This window comes from Sus scrofa, chromosome 9, assembly GCF_000003025.6.
Source record: "Sus scrofa isolate TJ Tabasco breed Duroc chromosome 9, Sscrofa11.1, whole genome shotgun sequence".
In the NCBI taxonomy this organism is placed as follows: Eukaryota; Metazoa; Chordata; class Mammalia; order Artiodactyla; family Suidae; genus Sus; species Sus scrofa.
In genome coordinates, this window is record NC_010451.4 from 90,571,739 (window position 1) to 90,595,583 (window position 23,845).

At 39.6% G+C, this 23,845-nt stretch overlaps 1 protein-coding gene across 8 annotated transcripts in view; it reads left to right on the top strand.

Annotated features, from left to right (window-relative positions):
* The window catches only part of DNAH11 (dynein axonemal heavy chain 11), a 348,284-nt gene that overhangs the window by 151,695 nt on the left and 172,744 nt on the right, over positions 1-23,845 (top strand). For all 8 annotated transcript variants that reach the window (XM_021063431.1, XM_021063432.1, XM_021063430.1 and 5 more), the window contains 8 exons: positions 991-1,129; positions 5,314-5,406; positions 6,658-6,852; positions 7,699-7,776; positions 10,093-10,225; positions 12,422-12,549; positions 13,543-13,691; positions 22,575-22,725. In XM_021063431.1, the coding sequence (XP_020919090.1) occupies positions 991-1,129; positions 5,314-5,406; positions 6,658-6,852; positions 7,699-7,776; positions 10,093-10,225; positions 12,422-12,549; positions 13,543-13,691; positions 22,575-22,725 (1,066 nt within the window). The remainder of the gene's footprint in view (positions 1-990; positions 1,130-5,313; positions 5,407-6,657; positions 6,853-7,698; positions 7,777-10,092; positions 10,226-12,421; positions 12,550-13,542; positions 13,692-22,574; positions 22,726-23,845) is intronic.

The following is a 23,845-nucleotide window of genomic DNA, read 5'->3' on the forward strand; positions in this document are numbered from 1 at the left end:
AGCAGATTGAAATCAGCCATGGTGGAAATATTGATTCCATGGAAATCAGCAAATGCTGTTTTTTGGAGAACCCGGTTGTTAACTGTTGACCAGCACAGCACTAGCCACAGATAAAGGCTGGTCCCAAGCACAAAACATCACTCGTCTTCCTGCAGTGACAACTTAGGATGAAAGTTTACCAAATATACCCACAAAGTTCCCTTAAACTCCTACACCTTTGCTTCTACCATTTTCAGATTTTTCCACTTTTTTCTCTGTATCCAGTAACTCATGGGCATTTTCTAGCTGAATTGAAGCGTCTTATTGGCTGTGACTGACAGAGGTCATTGAGACTTGCTTGGGAATGGTTAGAATGTTGGTATAAATGAATCAGCTGATTTCAGCACTTCGCACTTGTTATTTTATCACTTTTTTTTGGGGGGGGGGGCTTTCGTCTTTTCAGTGCCACACCCACGGCATACGGAGGTTCCCAGGCTAGGGGTCTAATCAGAGCTATAGCTGCCAGACTACGCCAGAGCCATAGCAACACGGGATCCGAGCCGCGTCTATGACCTACACCACAGCTCATGGCAACGCCGGATCCTTAACCCACTGAGTGAGGCCAGGAATCAAACCCACAACCTCATGGTTCCTAGTCAGATTCGTTTCTGCTGTGCCACGACGGGAACTCCTTATCACATCTTAAAACTAAATTTTGCGGGAGTTCCCGTCGTGGTGCAGCAGAAGTGAACCCAAGTAGTATCCTTGAGGATGTGGGTTTAATCCCTGGCCTCACTCAGTGGGTCAAGGATCTGGCATTGCCGTGAGCTGTGGTGTAGCTTGCAGATGCAGCTCAGATCTGGTGTTGCTATGGCTATGGTGTAGGCCGGCAGCTACATCTCCAATTCAACCCCTAGCCTGGGCACTTCCGTATGCCACAGGTGTGGCCCTAAAAAAAAAATAAATAATGATAATAATAATATAAAACTAAATTTTGCATTTACTTTGTAGACCCTGTGCCATGGTGGCCCCTGACATTGAGCTAATCTGCGAAATCATGTTAGTTGCTGAAGGTTTTGTGGATGCACGCTCATTAGCCCACAAGTTTATTACACTGTACACGCTCTGCAGGGAGCTCCTGTCCAAGCAGGTAAAGGGTATTTTGTTTTTACACCCTATTAAAACAGCTTATGACATGTGGATGCTGAGTAATTTATCACTCATATTACATTTAGACATTTAGGAGTAATTTTATATTTTCCATAAAATTTTGAAACTATATTTTATAATTCTTAATTTATTTTATGTCTTTTTTTTTTTTTTTTCCTAGGGCCGCTCCCGCGGCATATGGAGGTTCCCAGGCCAGGGGTCCAATCGGAGCTGTAGCTGCCGCCCTACGCCAGAGCCACAGCAACACGGGATCCGAGCCGCATCTGCAATCTGCACCACAGCTCACGGCAATGCCAGATGGTTAACCCACTGAGCAAGGGCAGGGACTGAACCCGCAACCTCATGGTTCCTAGTCGGATTCGTTAACCACTGCGCCACGACGGGAACTCCTTAATTTTTTTTGAAATGAAAAACTTGAGACATTTTAAGTTGAATGTTTTATTTGTACTTTGGAGCTCTCTGGTGACCTAGAAGTTAAGGATCCAGCGTTGTCACTGCGGTGGCTTTGGTTACTGTTGTGGCGCAGGTTTGATCCCTGGTCCACGAATTTACATATGCTGTGGGTGCCACCCCCCCCAAAAAAAAAGAATGTTTTATTTGTACTTAATACAGTTTTTATGAATGGGCTACATGATTTTCTTTAAACTTTATTAATGCTGTAATCAGACATGAGTTTTATGATGCTTCCGTTTCTTGGTGAGAATATTATTTATCAGGGAAAGATGACAGGACTGCCAGATAAAGATGATTTTTCTGAAGAACCCTGAAGAAATGTTAAATTAAAATTGTTTTCATTTTGTTAGTAATTCCTTATTTGAAGGTAGACTTGGCTTTTTGTTTGTTTTTATTTTTGCTCTGCAATTTTCTAGTCTCTGAACTAGTATATTAAAGTACAGCTTAATATGTACTTGACTCTTCAGTCACTAGCTTCTTGCTATTTCTTTGAAGCTGCTGATGGACCACAAAAAGGACATCTGTATCAGCATCACTATTTTTACATGTAGCTTTGTGGTCACCTTCAACTTCAGTGTTTTGGTGCCTTCTTGCTAATTCTTAGCGACATTATTCTGCAGTTGTTCCTGGAGGAAAGTAGTAAAACACCACAGCTACAGTCACACAGATACCTATGCCTGCCAGATGTACTCATTTTAAAGTAACCGTGGTTGGGGCGAAATTTGGAATCTGAGAGGCAAATTCTTGTTGTCATTTACAACTGTAAATTTACATTTGGGGGTAAAACATACCAAATTTAATAATATGGAAAAACCTTTATGACAATGTTATATGCCAAAAAACCCAACTCACCAAACTGTAGATGTAATCTATGATTTGCCTGTGTTTTATTATTTTATATTATACTGTGTATTTTACATATTTGTGAAGTGACTATAAAATAAATACATTGCAGTTTTTAGCATTTGTTCTGGGTAATGAGATTGTATTTTTAATTTTTCTCCTCAGGCTTGTTTATGATATCCTTTTTATTTTTTTCAATGAGCCGATTTTAATCTTGTAATGGGAAAAGGAAGAAAAAGGTGCTATTGGACCCAGGATACATGGAGATGAAACCATGTTCCATTCCCAGTACTGATAGTTAAACATCTAGTGAGCATTTACTGTATTCGAGTAATATGTTGATTGCTGCTGATGATGAAAGGGGTAAACACTCAGAACACATGAGAACAAATGAGACAAACACTCATATTTCTGACTTCAAAGAACTTATTTAGGAGATTGAGTTTCATGAAATAAAGATTAGAAGAAAATGGAGGATGAAAAGATTACCATAGTTGCAAAGAAGGAAGGAACCAGTATTTATCGATCAGAGACCACGTGGTAGCTTTTTAATCCTGACAAAAGCACTATGAAATTGGTGTTACTAGTTCCATTTTACAAATAAGGAATTTGAATGAATAACTTATCCAAAGTTTACAACTAAGTGGTGGGAGCAAGATTTGAGTTCAGTCCTTCTGAATCTTTTCTAGGACACTCATGGTCAATTACAGAGGAAGGTGTTGGGAGCAAGGGCAGAACAAGTGAGGGAAGAGTTGCAAACTCAGAGAAATATCAGGGATGAGATGAGGGAAAGCATTTTGTCCAGGACAGAAAAGCTGAGTTAGAAACACAGTCCACTGATAGTTTTCTAAGCTGTAGGAATGGATTTGAGAAGAACCTGTGGACATTTTTGACCAAAGAAATAACATAGCAAAAATGGTGAAGATTATTTTAAAAGTTGTTTGCAATGTTTAAATGTTTAGGAGTGTCACCCAGTCTTCTTCTTAAATCTGTGTCCCGAATTTCTTTATATTCACTCCTTTATTTTTTATTTTTTTATTTTTTTTAAATTTAAGGATAGTTGTTTTACAATGTTGTATTCGTTTCTAGTATATAGCAAAGAGATTCAGATATGTGTGTATAACTGAATAAGTTATATATGTATAATCTTTTTCATTTTTTTCATTATAGATCATTACAGAATATTGAATATTGTTCCCTGTGCTATATAATAGGATCTTGTTGTTTATCTCTAAACATTAGCATCTGCTAATCCCAAACTTCTAATTTATCCCTCTCTGCCCCTTTCCCATTTTGTAACCATAAGTTTATTTTGTGTCTGAGAGTCTATTTCTCTTCTGTAAACAAGTTTGTGTCATATTTTAGATTCCACATACAAGCGATATCATCATGATATTTTTCTTTGGCTTAGTACAATAATCTCTGGGTCCATCCATGTTGCTGCAAATGGCATTATTTCATCCTTTTTATGGCTGAATAATATATCCATTAAGTGTATGTACCACATTTTCTTTGTCCAGTCCTCCGTTGATGGACATTCAGGTTGCTCCCATGTGTTGGCTATTGTAAATAGTGTTTCAGTGAACATTGGGGTGCAGTATCTTTTCATTCATTCTCTCCTTTAATATTGTTACTGGATACTTAGCCCCTTCCCAATCTTCCTGGCCTCTGTACATTGATTCTTTCCCCCCTCCTTCTCTCCTCAAGCCCTAGTGTATTTCTCTCTCGGTGGCTTTCAAATGATTTGTACCAGGACCTTAGTAAAATATATTTTCTGTTGAGACTCAATATACACATACATGCATACACCCACACACAAAAGCACAACTGAAACAAAAATCTTCACCACAAACTTCTCACCCTTAGTATTTGCGGTGCACTCTGGTATTTTCCAGTCCATTCTGTCTGTTTTAGTACCAGCCAAAATGATGGTTAAGACTTACTAAATTGAGCTTATTATCTACTAATGGGCATATTTATACATGTATGTGTCGCTTCCTTGCTCACAAAACATTAACTCATTTTGCTCCAACAGCCTTAAAGAGTGTGGATACTTTTATCTGCCTTTTTATAGGTCATGCCAGTAAAGCCTGGAGAAATTAAGTGACTTTCCCACAGGCTCAGCTGGCCGCATTTGAGAGAAGGGTTGTTACTATGTGGACTTAGATAAAAGGTAAAGGAGAGAAGGTTGGTTACATATCATCTATCGGTTAATACAGTGTGTCTCTCCTGAGCCTCCCTCCCCTGTGCACCGCCCTGTGCTAGGACCCAGAAGACAGAAGTCAATCACCATGGGGTCTGTCCTCCAGGAGCTTGGAGCCTAGGAGGAGAATCTTCTGTGGAGATAATGTAGACATCTCTAAGAGATACTGGTTTATCATTGAACATTAATAATGCATTTTTGACTGTATTAAGTGCCACCATTAGGGCTGGGCCATCTGATTGATTAAGAGAGCATGAGGAAATTCTGTGATCCAGGAATGGAAGCAGGTGGAGAACTGGGCCACCAGTGCACCACAGGAGTGTGCTTGTGAATGGGGGTGAAAACATGGAGGTGACTGAACCCCTGAGTTGGCAGGGAAGGCAGACCGAGCAAGGAAGGCAGACAGGGCTTATAGCGAACACGCAACTCAGTGCTGTGGAAAGAAGAGATATTTCTGCCAGAAAAAGAGAGTCAAGCAAAAGAAGCAGGACACTGAAGGGACATGGCTTTGACAGTTTCAAAGCTGGAAGGAAAATATTACTTTTTATCATCAAGACACGTATTTATCCAAACTCTTGCCTTTAGCTTTCAGCTTTTACTTCTGGAAAGAGAATCTGCTTCCTTCATAAGACTTTTGGCAAAATATACCTGTATTTTGATTTTAGGATCATTATGACTGGGGACTTCGCGCTGTTAAATCTGTCTTGGTTGTAGCTGGCTCCCTGAAACGTGGAGATAAAAGTAGACCTGAAGAACAGGTACTGCAACACTAATATGATTCTGTTGAGTGAATAGCTTAAGGGCTTCCTACAGGTAAAAGTATACATCTGAATGGTGGGTCATACATAGCGTGACTTTGAATATGTGTAGCGTGTATCCTTTATATGGGATTTTTTGAGGTCTGGCACTTTTTTTGTTATAAAAGACCACAAGTATTCTTGAGTAAAAGGATATGAATATGTAAGAAAAAAACAGTTTTATAAGTAGCACTTGAGAAGTATCAGCCATAAAAAGTACTTTGGCAGTCATAAATAATGCAGTAATCACTGTTGAATTTTCTCTGAGGAACCTTTAGAAAATCTTACTGAGTTAGGATATTCATCCTGAAAAAGCCAGTGAAGACATAATCTAATGAAGAAAGTATGTCCATTTCTTAAGATGATCTTGAAGGAAGCAACAGGAAGGATGCTCGCCTAATACCAGTGAAATACTGTTGTTTAGAGCTACCAAGGGAACATTCCACTATCCTTCCTGGGGAAAAACAATAACGCCCACATCATGCATTTTTCTTTATTAAATAAGTAGTGAGAGTAATGGATATAGAGCCTATGTCTATGTGCTCTATGGCTTGAGAATTTGCAAACAGATCTATTCCTGTGAGTTTCTTTTTGTGTTAAAGAATATTTATCAAGTGGTTCTCTTCTCTTCCGGTCTTTCTTGCTCTTCCTCTCAGTCACCGTGCATGACTGGGTCAACATTTTTATGCATCTATTTATTCCCCTGCTAGACTGTTCTTGTTGTTGAAATGCCTCTTTCTATAAAAGTCATCCTGATGTTCAACTTAGTGCTGTTAAAATCTAAGGCCCTCTTTGGTTTTCAGCCAATAGAGAACAAAAACCCAAAGTAAAAATGATTGAGTTTATCCTTCTGAGGTTCTCAGAGTATTTGAAACAAAATGATCTTATAGGCCTGGTTAATTTACATTGTGGGGTTTGGGATTGTGGAGAGAAGAGCCTCAGACTCTTTCTCAAGATCAAAACATCAGTTCAGAAGGAACAGGACTTCCTCACTGGCTTTGGTCTGAGGCTGTCCATGGTACCACCACCTTCTCCTGTTCTGATAAATGACCTTGCAAGCAGTTTGCCTCCCTACAGATAGAGTGTCATTCTCATAGAGAACAGTATCAAACTCATGGTTTAGGTCAGAGAATTAAAAATAATATCTTGAGTTGTTTAGGTGTTTGTTAGACCTTGTAGTGGCTTTTTTATGAAATGTTTTCTCCTTTCTAGGTACTCATGAGAGCCTTAAGGGACTTCAATATGCCTAAAATCGTGACTGATGACATCCCTGTGTTTTTGGGCCTCGTCAGTGACCTGTTTCCAGCCCTGGATGTGCCCCGCAGGAGAGCACCCCACTTTGAACAAATGGTCAGGCAGTCCACCGTGGAGCTGCGCCTGCAGCCCGAGGAAAACTTCATCCTCAAAGTAAATGGAGGATTTGCCTGTCGCGGCCGCCAGAGGGATGTGCAGTGCCAGGGACTGTGCTTTAGTGCCCCTCACCCAAAACGTTAACATACATGTTACGTTGACCTTACAATGATCTTAATACATACTCCAAACCATTCTCATGCAGCAGCCTTTACTAACGTAAAGGTGAACGTGGTCCCATTCTGTGAGAAGGTGAAAACACAGCTATGCTGAAGTCACTGTTTTCAGCGTAAGCAGACTTTTCATCAGTTTACAAAACGTTTTGGTTCCACACATCAATTTCACTCTCTTCTCTTGTGTCTTAGAGAAAACTGGAAGTCAAGTCATTAGCACATGCTTGTGATGGGGCAGAAATGTCTGCGTGTATGACATCATCAGACGTAGGAGGGGCTCGTGCATGTGCATGCTCATTGGGGGTGTGGTGAATACGTGGATGTGCAAATCCATACGGAGTCTGTTTGAGATATTTCACAGGATGTAAGGCATGGCTCAGCTGCAGAGGAGGTTGGCCATGTCCTGTTTTTTTTTCACACTCGTGAAGAGTCACTGACCTTGTAACTGACCCCTGCCGTGTACCAAGTACTTCTGTACTTCACTTCTGCCTGTGTCACTGACTCACCGAGTAATGGTTTTTCTTCATTCTCACCCCATGTTCTACCAGGAGATGGAGGAGAAACTATACTTTGTGCCAGTCATCTATTTTAACTTTCCCAGAATATGATACTGAGAATGGGAGCTGGCTTGAGTCGTAAGGAAAGAACTAGGCAAAAAAGGGTAGATTTTTAAAAAAAAAAACACAGACTCGGTAGATGAAACCAATATCTGGCTCTTTTGTCTCTGCAGGTTGTCCAGCTTGAGGAGCTGTTGGCCGTGCGACACTCCGTCTTTGTCATTGGAAATGCAGGCACAGGAAAGAGTAAGGTATTGTCACTTCCTGTCGGGGAATGAACAAAATTTGGAGGGAGGGTGGGGAGAGGCTACTTTCAGTTCTGTTGGAGAGTTCCATTTTGGTGAAGTTGCTCATACTTTGGGGTTAGAATCTGAGAGTGTAATACTGCTCTTCGATCAGTTAACACCCTCCTCCCTTATACTGGGGACAGGGAGAGAGGAAACTATGGAACACTACACTCAAATAAGAAAAGTAAGCCAAGGAATTCCTGTCGTGGCACAGCAAAAACAAATCTGACTAGGAACCATGGGGTTGTGGGTTCGATCCCTGGCCTTTCTCAGTGGGTTAAGGATCCTGCATTGCCGTGAGCTGTGATGCAGGCCAACAGATATAGCTCCAATTCAACTCCTAGCCTGAGAACCTCCACATGCAGAGAGTGCAGCCCTTACAAAAAAAAAAGGCAACAAATAATAAATAAATTTTTAAGAAAAGTAAGCTGAGAGAAGATGAGATTTTCCACGTGAGATAGTTAACCTTTAGATGTTTGCCAGCCTATTCTGTGCATCTTTCCAGAATTCTTTTCTCCAAAGTAAACATCTTGAGAGACTCTGGAATAAGATACTGGGCTAAGAGGTCTAGCTTGGCTCTACTCACGTCGGCAAAACTATTTTCTTAAAATATCCAAGTTATCCTAGATTCTCCTTCCCAAATCATTAAGAAAAACCCAAATATTTTTCTTCATCACTCTCCCAGAAGTACATTTCTCTACAGGGCCAAAACAAAACTTGGAAAGAAAGGGAGGCAGCAAAAACCACATTTTTTTCAGTACCTATTATGTGCTGTGCTAGGTGCATTATGTGTGATTTACTCTGCACAGCGATGATAGGCTATGGGTATTATTATCCCCATTTTTAGTTCACTGCTTGGTTTTGTTTGGTCTTACCGACAGTCCTGGCAACATACTTATTTTCCTGCTTGGCAGACAGTATATGCAGAACTGCATGCATTTTAATTTAGGGTGCTTGCGTCTAAACATATTTAGTAACCAATGACTAAAAATAAGCAGAATGGGCACATAAGACTTTAGAGCATGGGTGTATGTAAAACTTGCCAGTGTTTAGGTCAGAACCCAAAGTGGAGCACTTGTAAAGGGAGGCCCGAGATAGGGCCTTTTCTACTGAAAAATGTAATAATTGAAATATTAAAGTAGATAACTGATAGACCTGTAATTATTTTGTTAGAGTAAGTTTCAGATGTGGGCCATGGTGCAAGGAAGGATAAAATTAAATTCTATAATTTTCAGTAGATTAATGGTTTCTAAAAATAGAAGCTTAATATTCCTAAGACATTCAATTTCTTTCATCTAGTCTTCACTGATTCTATTCTATTCAACCTTTACTTAAGCGGACATAACCAGAGCACCATAGCTCAGGGCCGTGTTATTTAGCAACTCACTATTCTAAAATATTTGTCAATTGTTTATCAGTCCTGTAACCCCCTATGAGGAGTCAGAATGATAATATCTAAAATAAAGCCATGGCTTTTCAGAGCAATCCAAAAGGATAGTTGGTGCAGATAATTGGGTCAAGGTGTCAATTTATTAGAGAGCACCTACCCCTGTGAATTCTTATCCTCCAGGCTTCTTTTCCTCAGTTGTCTGGATCAGGGTTTGTCACTTTCAGCACTATTGACATCTGGACCATGTAGCTCTTTGTTGTGGGGGCTGCCCTGTCATTGCAGGATGTTGAGCAGCATCCCAGGCCTATACCCACAAGATGCACAGTATCATGTCCTCCTCCTCCTCCCCCAAGTCGAGATGACCTGATGAGAACTATTACTCAAGGTCGCTAGATCTCGAAGCACATCTAGACGAACATCCCTGGGACCTTGTTAGAATTCAGATCATCAGTCCTGTCCTAAACCTATCCTATTAGAAACTCTAGGATTGCATCCATTCATCTGTTTTAACACCCTCTCAGTGATGTGGGTGCAGGCTAAATCACACAAGCAGAGCGGATTTTAATAACATGAGCAGGAAAGCTTATTGACATACAGCCCATATAGTTACACATCTCAAATGAGTTAAAAATCTCAAATGATAGTGACTTTCTCTAGTCTACATTGTTGAAAGAATCAGGTAAAATGATCCTCAGGATTGTAGGATTACATTTTTCAAGATGGAAGTGAGAATGTGCACATGCAACTTTTTCCCATTCTCTAAAAATGCACAGAATATCTTAGAAGGTATCATGCATAAGGAAAACCCTTCAGAAATTGTTGGCTTTCAGTTTGGCTTACACTAGTATTAATTTTCTTAGCATTTTTTCTTCTTTTTTTTCCCCCCCTAGATTTTGAGAACACTGAACCGAACATATGTTAACATGAAACAAAAACCCGTTTGGAATGATTTAAACCCCAAAGCTGTGACAACAGATGAACTCTTTGGTTTCATACATCATGCTACCAGAGAATGGAAAGATGGCAAGTAGTATTTCCCCTTTTGAAGTGCTAAAAATTTCTTTTTTTTTTTTAATCCAGAAAATCATTTCTCAGTTGAAGCCAATTTTAGTCATGGTTGTAGATTTAATGTTTATGTATTGGCATTATTGGAAATACAGCAGCTCACAACAGCATTTATAACCTATAAATTAAAACTAGATTTGAATAAGTGGTCGATTAGCATTCAGTAGGTTCACGCTCAGAGCTGTGTATTTTATCCCCCATCAATCACAACCAGGCTCCCTGTAAACCAGGAGAGAAGTCAACACACATGCCTCAGGGAACATTTATGAAGTACTTGCTACAAGTTACTGACTGATGCTATTCTAGGTGCCGGGGACAAAAGCCAGGGGGCATGTTTCTTGCCCTACAGCTTTTTTCAGACAAGCAGATTTCTTTGTTAAAATCGGTTTCAACATTCTCATTTCAGTAAATGCGCTCACACTGGCATCATCTTGAGTTCTTTCCCACATTCGCACCACACATTCCCCTTCACAGCAAATCCTCTAGACTTTCCCTTTAATATATGTATTGTATTTCAGTCTTTGACCCCTTCTCTGCAGCTCCCACAGTTGTCCAAGCCACCAGCACCTCTTACCTGTCTGTACTTGGAGTGTAGCCCCCTCATGGGCCTCCCCATAGTTCATTTTCCACACAGTGGACAGGGGGCACTCTTCAAAATGTTGGTTCTCTGCAATTTCCCGTGTGTTTCATCTCCATTAGAATCCAGACTTTCTCCAAGACCTACAAGGTTTTATGTGATCTCTGTCCTCATTTCCTGTGCTCTGCCCTTCTCTTCCTATAATCCACACACTTGGGCCTCCCTCCTCTTCGCTGAACATGCCCGGCATCTTCCCGTCATGGTTCTTTGCACTTGGTATTTCCACTATCTGCAGCAGTGGAGGTATCTTCTTGGCTTGCTCCCTTATGTTACAGGAATGTCTGATCAAATATCATATCAGAGAAGACTTCTCTGATGATCCTGTCAGAGGAGCAGACCACATCATTCTCTATCCTCATATCATGTACTCACTGCTTCTTTAATTTGTGGGACAATCAAAATTTACTCTCTTAGGCTTGCTATCTTATTTTTTCAAAAGGACTGTGGCAGGAAGGGAGTAATATCCATTCATGCCGAAAATCCATGGAAGCCTTTCAAATCATTGACCATTAGTAAAGGTTACTGGATTTTTTTCTGAATTTTGGTGGCAGGTTCTACTATAGACTGTCATTTATCTTTGCATAAAATTATTCACAGAGGAAACAAAACCTTCCACATACATACATCAAAACAGTGTTTTTTCACCAAAGTATTATATGCTTGAGTTTTGAACAGTCAACAGTTATTAAATGTGCCATGTGGGGTGGTTGGAGAGTTTGGGCTTAATAGATACAAACTATTGCCTTTGGAATGGATTAGCAATGAGATCCTGCTGTGTAGCACTGGGAACTATGTCTAGTCACTTATGATGGAGCAGGATAATGTGAGAAAATAGAATGTGTACATGTATGTGTAAAAAAAAAAAGAGAATAAAGGCTTCAGAGAGGAAAAAAAATAACATGTATGAAATTAAAAAAAAATGTGCCATGTAACAAACATAACACTTAGATATAACCACATAAAGGACTGGGGATTTAAAATGTTTTTATCTTTATATCTTGTAAGATAATAATGACTTAGAATTCCAGTGAACAAATTTCTTAAAGAAATGTTCCGTGTTTCTGAGTACTTTAGCTTTAGGATTATCTCCCTTTAATGTTGTTATAGAAAAATGTGAAATAAACTAATATTTGGCCTAAAAATGGATACTGAATGTATGTGCATAAAAAGAATGATGTCTTCATCTGGTGTAAATTTTGAGTTGCTTGTATGTCACCTGCTATAAATCTCCCCAAATGTTCTTCAAAGAAGGTACCGTCATCTTTACTGGACATAGGGGGATGTTCGGTCTGAGAAGTTGAAGAACTTTCTCATGGAAGTGAAACTTGCCTATTGGTCTAGGGCCCAGGTATAGCTTGAAAAGTATTATTCTTTGCCTACTAGAAAGAGGTAGCAAATTTACTGCAAATTTTCTAACTCTGTAAAGGAGCTTCCAGTAAAAATACTAGAGATTCATTTTAAAAGTGAATAGCACTCAACCTCATTATGCATTAGTGTTGTTTACTCTTAACTGATAGGTCTCTTCTCATCCCTTCTGCGGGAACAAGCAAATCTTAGGCAGGATGGACCAAAATGGATAGTCCTGGATGGTGATATTGATCCCATGTGGATTGAATCACTGAACACAGTCATGGATGACAACAAGGTGAGTCATACCTCAGTGTCAGACCTTAAATGTAATGCGTAGAGTGCCTTGAGTTCCATTCTCTTGTTGATTTTAATACCAGTTTCAACCACTAACTTGATGTTTTTTATGTAATTACCATTTTGATAAGTGGCACTTTCCCGGTAATTCTCTCATTTCACTGTTAAAGAATTTAGGGGAGTAGATTTTTCTTGTCTATATAAATTTAACTACCTTTAAATAGAGTTAGGTACATATCCAAGAATTTAATTCATACATATTTCACCATATTCTAGGACCTAGGCATAAATTCTTGTATCTTTAAGTATGGAACACATGGGATAATTAAAGGCTAGTGTTTGCCCTATGTTCATTGGTATACTTTAGCTTTTGAAAGTAAGTCATTCCTGGCTAAAGATTTGAGTGTGCATTCCTATGCATTTTCTCCTGGTTAATCCAGAATTTTTAACAAAAACAAAAGGTGACGGTACCGGTCTATGAGACGCCATGGAAGCAACACAAGGTCTCCGATTTCTATCAGAAACTGTCATTGCTGTAGATAGTACATGCAACCCCCTAAGCTGACAGTAATTACTGTTTTCTGAACTAAAACATTGTTTACCATAAAATACAGGTCTGAGAACTTTATACTGGCATGAATTGCTGTAGGACAATTGAAAATTGTGATAGTTCAGATTCTAAAGAAAGTTTATGTTTTATGGTATTCAGGCCTTTTTGTGTAATCATCTTATATTTAGTAATAATTACCACAGTTATCTAAAGGTTGGCATGCATGAGTCCATGATGGTGAATTTGTTCCTCAGGGGTCAGTGAGCTCCTCTGTGGATGAACTGAGACCTTTATTCAGATTGCATTTCTAACTCGGGTGGGGAACTTTGAGCCTTTGGCACCTCTCCTGGGGGGGAGTAGTTTGTTTTGTTATGAAAAGTTAGCAGCCCTGTGCCTTTGCTCCCTAATGAAATGGACACTTTTGTGCTGTGCTGCTCTGTCCAGGTGCTGACCTTGGCCAGCAACGAGCGCATAGCCCTCACTCCCTCTATGAGGCTGCTCTTTGAGATCCATCACTTAAGGACAGCAACCCCAGCTACTGTTTCCAGAGCTGGTATTCTCTATGTGAACCCACAAGATTTGGGCTGGAATCCGTGAGTACTGTGTTTTTTGTTTTGTTTTTTTTTAAATTTTGGTAAAATAGGTGTAATATAGAATTTATCATTTTAACCATTTTTAAAGTGGCTTTGGGTACATTCCCATTATTGTACGCCCATCATTACCATCTATCTCCAGAACTTTTTCATCTTCCCATACTGAAGCCCCATACCCATTAAACAGTAACTCTTCATCACCCCCTCCCACCATCCCCACTCTTTTCTACTTTTTATCCCTAAGATTTGAATACTCTAGCTCCTTCTTATAAATAGAATCATACCATGATTGTCTTTTTGTGAAGGGCTTATTTCACTTGGCATGATGTGCCAAAGTTCATTCATGTTACAGCAGGTGCCAGGATATCCTTTTAAAATGTGTGTGTGTATATATATGTATGCTCTGTGTGTGTGTGTGTGTGTGTGTTGAACGCTATTCCCTTGGGTGAATATATATCATATTTTGTTTATCCATTCATCCTTCTATAGGCACTTGGGCTGCTTCTGCCTTTTGACTCTTGGAAATAATGTTTCTGTGAACAGGGCATCATCTCTTTGAGTCCCAGCTTTCAGTTATTTTGGGTATAGATGCACAAGTGGAATGGCTAGATCATGTGGTAATGCTATTTTAAATTTTTTGAGGAACCACAACACTGTTTTCTGTAGTGGCTGCACCGTTATGCATTCTTACTAACAGCGCACAAGAGTTCCAGTTTCTTTACAGCCCCAGCAACACCTGTTATTTTCTCTACTTTTTATAATAACCATCCTAATGGGTCTGAAACGGTACCTCATTCTGGTTTTGACTTACATTTCTCTAATGATTGGTCATGGTGAGTATCTTTTCATGCGATTATTGGCCATTTGTGCATTTTCTTTGGAGAAATTCCCATTTTAGTCCTTTGCCTATTTTTTAAATCTAGCTCTTTGGGGATTTTGTTGTTCTGTGAATCTTTCTCTTTTTTTTTTTCAATCTTAGGTTTTTTTTTAAAAAGCTAAAAAAAGTATATGATCATTTGAAGAAAGTACTAGCAATTATAATTTAAAGCTAATTAATTGGGCTCATTTAAAGATTAAATTAGCTCCTGTATGCCTTTGTCATTTTTAGCTGAACATTACCCTTTTCACACCTTGAACATATTAAGACATTATCTGTTGAGTAAGTGAATAGATAATAAGAATAATAATAGCTCATATAGAGCAGTTAGATATAACTAGATCATTTCATGATACATATACATGCATACATGAACAGTGGTAATACTTGGTTTAGAACCAGTTTATTGTGTCCATTCATTAACTCTTCAAATGCTTACACTTTCCATAATTCACTCCAGTCACCTCTCATATTCCCACTGTGCACCCTAGAAACATCTGAGCTCTGCATGTGAACACATGCCGGTGCCTGGTATGCTTCATGTTTCAGATATCTTCAGAGTGGATAAGCAGTGAGGTTCTGCTGTAGGGCACAGGGAACTATAACCAATCACTTGTGATGGATCATGATGGAGGATAATGTGAGAAAGAGAATGTATATATATGTATGACCGCGTCATTTTGCTGTATGGCTGAAACTGACAGAACATTGTGAATCAACTATGATAAAATTTTTTTTTAAATCTTCTCTTTACCATTCCACCCTGCTTTGTAACCCCAGAGGCCATCCTGTATAGACCACATCAGTGGGCTCCTTGGTACCTGTCTTCTGATTGGTTTGGCCAATGAACAGCTGTGGCAGGACATGGGGAGAGTGGAGAAGGAGGTCAGGCTATTTATTCCCCTGGCTCCCTCTCTGCAGGACCACATCAGGATCACTGTGTCCATCGTCTGCAGGTCACAGGTCCCGTTAAATCTCTCCATGAGATTCTTTTCTTCCAGGTTCTGGTAGCTCTTCATTCTCTTGTCCCTGCAGGTGCAGGGGCACGAAGCATTCATTCCTCAGTTATTACCCCGTGACAACATGGCACTCATCTATCCAGTGTCCCTGCTCTTTGCCCACACCTTTGTCAATAGTTTTTTTTTTTTTTTTTTTTTTTTTCCCTTGCTATTTAGGGCTGCATCTGCAGCATAGGCAAGTTCCCAGGCTAGGGGTCAAATCGGAGATGCAGCTGCCAGCCTACGCCACAGCCACAGCAACGCATGAGCTGAGCTGCGCCTGTGACCTACACCACAGCTCACAGCAACACTGGATCCTATATGCACTGAGCAAGGCCAAGGATTGAACCCATGTCCTCATGGATACTAGATGGGATTGTTAACCTCTGAGCCATGATGGGAACTCCTCAATAGTCCTTTTTATTGATCCTTCTCCATATCCTAATTTGAGGATGACATCTGTTCCCTGCCAGATGCCTGACTCGTGCACTTCTTCAGGCTGCCTTTTTTTTTTCTTTTTCACTTTTCTTTCTTTCTTTCTTTTTTTTTTTTTTTTTTTTTTTTTTTTTTTTTTTTTTTTTTTGGCTACACCCATGGCATATGCAAGTTCCTGGGCCGGGGATTAAATCCCAGTTGCAACTGTGACCTCTGCCACAGCTACAGCAACTCGGGGATCCTCTACCCCACTCTGAGGGCTAGTGATCAAACCACATCTCCATAGTGACCTGAGTCACTGCAGTTGGATTCTTAATCCACTGCAGCACCACCCTGGGAACAGCCAGGCTGCTTTGTTATGTACTAATTGGGTCACTAAAAGTTTCTTCCTTCAACTCTACAGCAAAGTAGAGCCATGCCCAGGTTCCTGTGTTTAACCTTCATTGTCTAGAGAAAGGAGTGATTTTTAAGAGTCTAAAATGGAGAGCTCTTGAGCTAATAGCTCATTTCCCCAGCTAGAATTTTGATTATCTCCAGGACTCTCCTCTTGATTGGGGGCAGGCTGAAGGAGAATCTCCAGTGCCCCTTGACTCCTCCGACTCAGAGAGCAGAGAGAGTCCTGGCATCCCATTTCCTTCAGGGGACTCCTCACCCCCACTGGTGTGGTCTGATTTCAGTAGTGAATCTCACAGTTCCCAAGGTCTCTGTAATGCAGTCCTAATAGCACATGGAGACTTGTGCCAACAAAAGCTGTCTAAATCCCTATTTAAAGAAGGATGTTGTAAATCAACTGTAATAAAAAATTTAATTAAAAAGAAAAAGATTTTTCATTAAGTCAAAGGTCACAGGTTGGCAAAAGAGTCACCCAGTTCACATTCTTGAAAGAGTTAAAGTCCTACTATTAGATTTTATTTTATAGAGGTTTTTGTCCTCTGTAAGATCAATGGGTAGGTTTTAATTTTCATGAGTATGATCAAAGAGTCCATCCAGGTCATTAACCAAAATAGTGGGGATCTTTTGTATAGGACATTTTTATATTTTTACCTCCTATGGCCAGAAATTTTAAATGAACTACAAAAAAGTGTCTATTTCAAGTTGGGGAGTAAACACTATATTTTGGGGGTATTTTATCACCTTACTTTAATGTCACAACATTAAAAATGTGATGGTTTTACATACATTCAATGGTTTTACATACAATCATTTAATCCCTAATTACTGTCCACGATCAATATAACTATTAACCTAATTTTCCAAGCCAGTATCTAAGGTCTCAATTTTCCCCAACTTAAAAAAAAAATTCCATTTTTTTTGTAGTTGATTTACAATGTTTTGTCAATTTCTGCTGTACAACAAAGCGACCCAGTTATTCAGATTCATACATTCTTTTTCTCACATTATCCTCTATCATGTTCCATCACAAGTGACTAGGTATAGTTCCCTGCGCTATAGAGCAAGATCTGTAAACAGCAGAATCACATTGCTTATCCACTCCAAATGGAATAGTTTGCATCTACTAACCCCAAACTCCCAGTCCATCCTACTCCCTCCCCTTCCCCTCAGCAAACACAAGTCTGCCCTCCATGTCCATGGTCTCTTTCTGTTTTGTAGATAGATCATGTGTGGCATATTTTATACTCCACATATAAGTGATATCATATGGTGTCTTTCTCTTTCTGACTTACTTCACTCAATATGAGAGTCTCTAGTTCATCCATGTTGCTGTAAATGGCATTATTTTGTCCTTTTTGTGGCTAAGTAGTATTCCATTGTATATATGTCCCACACCTTAATCCATTTATCTATTGATGGACATTTAGGTTGCTTCCATGCCTTGACTGTTGTGAATAGTACTGCAGTGAACATATGGGGGCATGTATCTTTTTCAATGAAAGTTTCGTCTGGGTGTACACCCAGGAGTGGGATTGCTGGATCATATGGTAGTTCTATATTCCACCTTTTTAATTTGAAAATGTTCAGAATTATAGGAGATGCCCCTTCTCCCACACTTCATTCTGTCATTTCTCCAAGGAGCCAGAAGTAACCGCTTTTGGTATAAGGAGGGGCATTTACTCTCCAAGATAGGGATGCTAGGAGTGCTCATTGCCACTGGTATGTCATTGTTTGTAGAACCTTCAGTGAACAGAGTTGGAAATATATTTTCTGAATTCATATTGTGAGAATTGATAAGACATTTTGGAGAGAAGAGAGGATGTAATACTATGTTTATAGCATCTCTGTGGGGTTCCACTTAAGGACTAAATAGAATGCCATTATTACTTACTTTTGTTAAAATTCACTGAGCTATTTATAAGCATAATTTTATATCCACACTTGACAGATATGAGGTCAAACAATATCCTCAAACTCAGATGAGTACATGACTAGCTGTAAAAATCAAATATTATTTTATTTTAGTTCTGAGCTCTAAGTACATTTACTAGAAAAGTCCTGGGTGGTTCATACATGTTGGTTGAGATCTTGAGATAGAGAAAAAGAGCAGGAATCAGAAGAACGTTTTTGAAAATTATGATCAGTGAGAATTTTTTCTAGTAGAAAGGAATGAAATGAATAGAGAGGGAAAAACAAACAGGCAATGAACTAAATTTATTTAAAATTATTTAAATTATTAAAATTACTTAAAATGAGCACAACTGAAAATGAGATCTAGCAAACCGTACATTGTGTAGCTTGTATATGATGATAGGAAAAGATGAGAGGATCTCTGGAATTGAGTCCTATTCCTGGAAGATAACTTTTGAGAACCTCAACTTTAGATCATACTTGTTCCTCTATTACTTTGGCTGAAAATATTTTTAAAAATTTATTTTATTGAAGTACAATTGATTTACAGTGTTGCATTATTTTCTGGTGTACAGCAAAGTGATTCAGTTGTACATATGTAGAATAGTTTGCACCTGCTAATCCCAAACTCCTAATCCATCCCTCTCCCATGCCCCCCTCCCCTGACAACCACAACCTCTATGTCTGTGAGTCTGTTTCTATTTCATAGATAAATTCATTTATATCATACTTTAGATGCTATGTATAAGTGATATCCTGTCTTTCTGATTTACTGCACTTAGTATGATAATCTCTAGGTCCACCCATGTTGCTGCAAATAATATTATTTAATTTGTTTTTTATAGCTGAGTAGTATTCTGTTGTATATATGTGCCACATCTTTATCCATTCCTCTGTTGATGTACATTTAGGTTGTTTCCATGTCTTGGCTATTTTAAATAGTGTTGCTACGGACATAGGGGTGCATGTATCTTACTCAATTATAGTTTTGTCTGGATGTATGCTCAGGAGTGGGATTGATGGGTCACTTGGTCCGTGGTTCCTTAGTTTTTTAAGGAACCCCCATACTGTTTTCCGTAGTGGCTGCACCAACCTATATTCCCACCAGCAGTGTAGGAAAGTTCCCTTCTCTCCACACCCTCTCCAACATGTGTTATCTGTAAACTTTTTAATGATGGGCATTCTGACAATCATGAGGGGGTACCTCATAGTTTTGATTTGCATTTCTCTAATAATTTAGCTGAAAATATCCTTTTGCCTTTGTCTCACTTGTTCTCTTATGGCATTGGATGAGCTCATTGTCTTCTGTCCTTGCAGTCCCATTCTTTCATCTTTGGATACTGTTGGTGTTTGTAAACATGGCGATGCAGAAATCACCTATGTACACTGCTCATCAGCAAGTCCTTCTAACGTCTGCCATTTTCCCAGGCCACCATGAAGGACAGAAAACCCAACTCTTGCTGTGAAAGGCAAATGATAGAGAGCTCTGATGAATTCCTGCTGCCCTATATGATAGGATTCCAACCCCAGACAATAGAAAAAATAAAGAAGTCCTCAGAAGCCTGAAAACTTTGGCTATTTATATAGCTTCTAAACTAGAGGACTTTAGACCTCCTGTCATACACCTGTAGCACTCTTGGAGAAGGAAGAGCAACACATGGTATAGGGGACATATTTGTAGGCACGTAAGAGCCAAAGCTTCTCTCTTAGTGACCTAGACATTGGCATTAAGATGGTGCATTAAGGCTCCATAGTGCAGCTCTTCCCTGAGGCAGGTAAGGGATGTGGGTGATCTCTCCTGGAGGTAAGGAATTCGTAAGCATGACATTTTCACTTGTGGTGAAAATGTGGTGTGATAGCAGTGTGTCTCTTTTGTTCAAATCTACAGCATATTTTTTTATTATTTTTATTATTATTTGCTTTTTTAGGACCGCTCTTGCAGCATATGGCGGTTCCCAGGCCAGGGGTCTAATCAGAGCTGTAGACACCGACCTACACCAGAGCTACAGCAGTGAAGGATCCAAGACATGTCTGCCACCTACACCACAGCTCACAGCAACACCGGATCCTTAATCCACTGAGCAAGGCCAGGGATCGAACCCACAACCTCATGGTTCCTATTTGGATTTGTTTTCACTGTGCCACAGTGGGAACTCCTACAGCATCTTTTAAAAATCACAAGAAACTTTTATGTGAAATAAGGTGAAAAGAATTGCCAAAAATACAGATCTATAGCTTCAAATTTTGCCATTGTTGAAGATAATAAACTCTCCTAAATTTGCTGTCTTATAATGTTTCCTAAATCTAGTGGTAATTTACACATGGAATTTTAAACTGACTATATTCATATTCAATATATAGACTTTTAACTTCCGATGCTATGTGGTGTGGTTGACCCCTAGTAAAGGTCTTTTTGTTCCCTCCACCCACCCCTGCATCGGCATCAGCTCTTACGATGTCTCCTGGTTTGATTGAACACACTGTCTCATTTGTGGAGGTAATTTACACAGCAGCAGAATTTGCTCATGGGCCTGGCACGCTTTTCCTTTGAGTCCTTGGCTGCTGACAGTGTGGCTCAATGAAGTAACTATTACTTGCCCCCTAGTTCCAAAGCCCACTTCCCCCTTCTGTTATCCCTGCACAGCTTTCTGCCCCTACAGAGACCAAAGCGGGGGCTGGTGGACAGGGGGAGAAACTGTTAACACCCATCAAAGCCCCGCTTGCCAACTCTGAGGACACTGCAGCCAACAGGGCACTGCGGCCTTTAGGAGATGCACAGAGATCCGAAGCCAGTTCTCTCAATTCCACCAACTCTGTGCTAATGTGTAGCAATGAATGAGAATTTGTTATATGTCAGATATTAATCTAAGCTCTTTATACATGAAAACTTGTTTACTCCCCAGAACACCCTAGAGACGGCATAAAATTATCTTCTCCGTTGACAGATGAGAGACTTGAGGCCCAGAAAGGTTAACTAACTTGCTCGAGGTAACAGAGTTAAAAAATGGATAAAGATCCAGGCAATCTGACTTAGAACTCCATCTCCCTAGACAGTCCTCAGCTCCCCCTGCCCCCATAAGCTCTTGACACTAAGATTCTACTCCTGGCGGCTTATGTACAGTAAAATGAGTAGCTAAAGAGTAGATGTGGCCTTCACACTTTCAGCCCCTGTACCTGACACCTCTGTTGCATTGTGCCATCATTCCCTGGTGCTTGCTGGATGCACCTCTCGTGACCTCTCAGTTACCATCATGCCACTGGACTTCAGGTGAAAATCGTTCTTCTTGGACATGAAAAAGTTTTGACAGTTGCTATTTCATAAATCTAACAATACTGTAAAGGCAGTAGGATATTTAATAAAACCCTCTTGTGAAGCCTTGTGAATATCCAAGGGAGCCTTTTATAACATAATAATTTCACCTTAATTTCTTTTGACATTAAAAATAGGAAATCTGCTTTGTTTAAAGCAAGGTATAGCTGTAATTGGTTTGATCACCCTGCTTCTCTGCTGGCAGCTGCATGTATTTATGGTCACTGTTTCCTATTTGATGAGAACTTTTTGAGCAGTTAGTTTTCATGTCACAGTATACGCTTTCTCTCCAGAGACTGCTGTGGGCGCCACTATGTCATGTTTCATTTTACTGATAAGTATTATTTTATTAACATGTTAGAGATAGGAAGAATTGGTAACATTTTATAAGCTTCAGATTAATACACATGAACCCAAGCATGAGATAACATTTCAGAGCCACTTATTAGAACTACATTATCAGCTCTCAGGTTGGAGTTACATTCAGTCCAGTGGACAAGGAGGGACTTGGAAATGGCCCTTATGGAATTTTCACCTTTTTATTTGTAACTGATTTCTCATTACTAAATAATTGATGCCAATTTTAATCAAGAAAAATCCCAAGCTGTTTTTATAAATAAAGCCTACCCCATGAAAATAGTTTCAGTCCTCTAGGAAACGACAAACTGTACTTCCTTATAAATGCTCAGTAATGGCCTACTTATCCGCTATTATGTTTGGTTTCTAAGTGCTATTAGGAGTTTCTTTTACATTCTTTTCATTAAGGTAAAAATGGCCATTAAAACAAGTTTTTAAAGGGTCATTTTAAAATATTTGCCATTTGAGAAATAGAATGAACCCACTAAACATGTCCCTAAAGTGTTGGACCAAGCTGTGTAGCAGGGGAAAGCTTTTGAGTTGGGGAAATTCTGCTTTTCAAGCCTGGTGCTCAGTAAAAGCTTTTCTGTGTTCTTTTTCAGGTATGTGGCCAGTTGGATAGACAGAAGGCGGCATCAGTCAGAAAAGGCCAATTTAACGATTCTTTTTGACAAATACGTTCCTGCATGCCTGGATAAGCTGAGAACAAGCTTTAAAACCATCACTTCAATTCCAGAGAGCAGCCTGGTGCAGGTTTGTCTTGAGCCATACCGTGTCACATTCTAGTCCCGATGTGCTAGCGTGGCTTAAGCAAAACGCAAGTTCCTGTTTGTTCAAAAAGATGAAACAATTTCTGGAATGGTTAGGTTGCCCCAAACCTCCTCACCCACCCCCCATGTTCTCCACACCAATCACATGCTACTGGGCTTGTGGTCTGTTTCTTTCACAGGACTCTGAACTAGACGGCTACGGCCACCTTTTGTTCGTTTTTATATCTCCAGAGGTTGCTGTAGTGTCTAGCACATAGTAGGTCCCGCATAACGTCTTTATTGAATCGTTGCGTTCCTCAGGATATTTTTGCATGGGGTAAGAACAGGGTTATCACACAGCCTCGTTTATTTGTCTGTCTCCTAAGTAACAGATGCAGAGGAGGTGTTCAGTATGTGTTTTGAATACAATAAATTTGTGCAATTAAAGATGTTGACCAGTGAGAAGAAGATAGCTTTTGACCTCCATCTTGTGGGTCCCACAGACCTCCCACTCTCCCCCCCCCCAAATCATCCTCAGGCCAGCTCAGTCTAATGGAGAGTTTAGAATATTTCAGGGGTAGACTTTTTCTCACCCTTGTGGTAAGACAGCTGGGGAGAGTGAAGAGTATATATGATGCGTTGTCATGGCAGCAAATGAAAATAATGCAGGGCACAGGGGAAACCAAGGTTGCGATCTTAATCTCAGCTTGAAGACAAACAATCCCCAGCCTTTACAAATATAAAACTTCACAAAAGGTTTACAATTAGAAACCTTTATTTGTTTCTCTTTAGGAGCAAAATTGGTTTGGAAGTACTTTGCTCCCGTGAAGTTACTGTGTTACAGAATTTGTTTGAAGCTAAATTAGAACTAGTCACAGGCATAATAAGAAGAGAAAGTTCAGGTTTGGGGATAATTCACACACCAATTAAGTAAACGATAGTCTTCAACAGTAATTATCTGAGGTATAATTTATTTCTGAAAGCAGGTCTGAATTTATTCATAATGAATTAATTATGTGGTTAGCCTAATTAGACTTCCTCTGGTGTAATACTTGCAAAAAGCAAGTATCGTGTTCTTTCTCAAGTTGACTTGTGTATTTGTGTTTCTCTGTGGTGTGAATTTT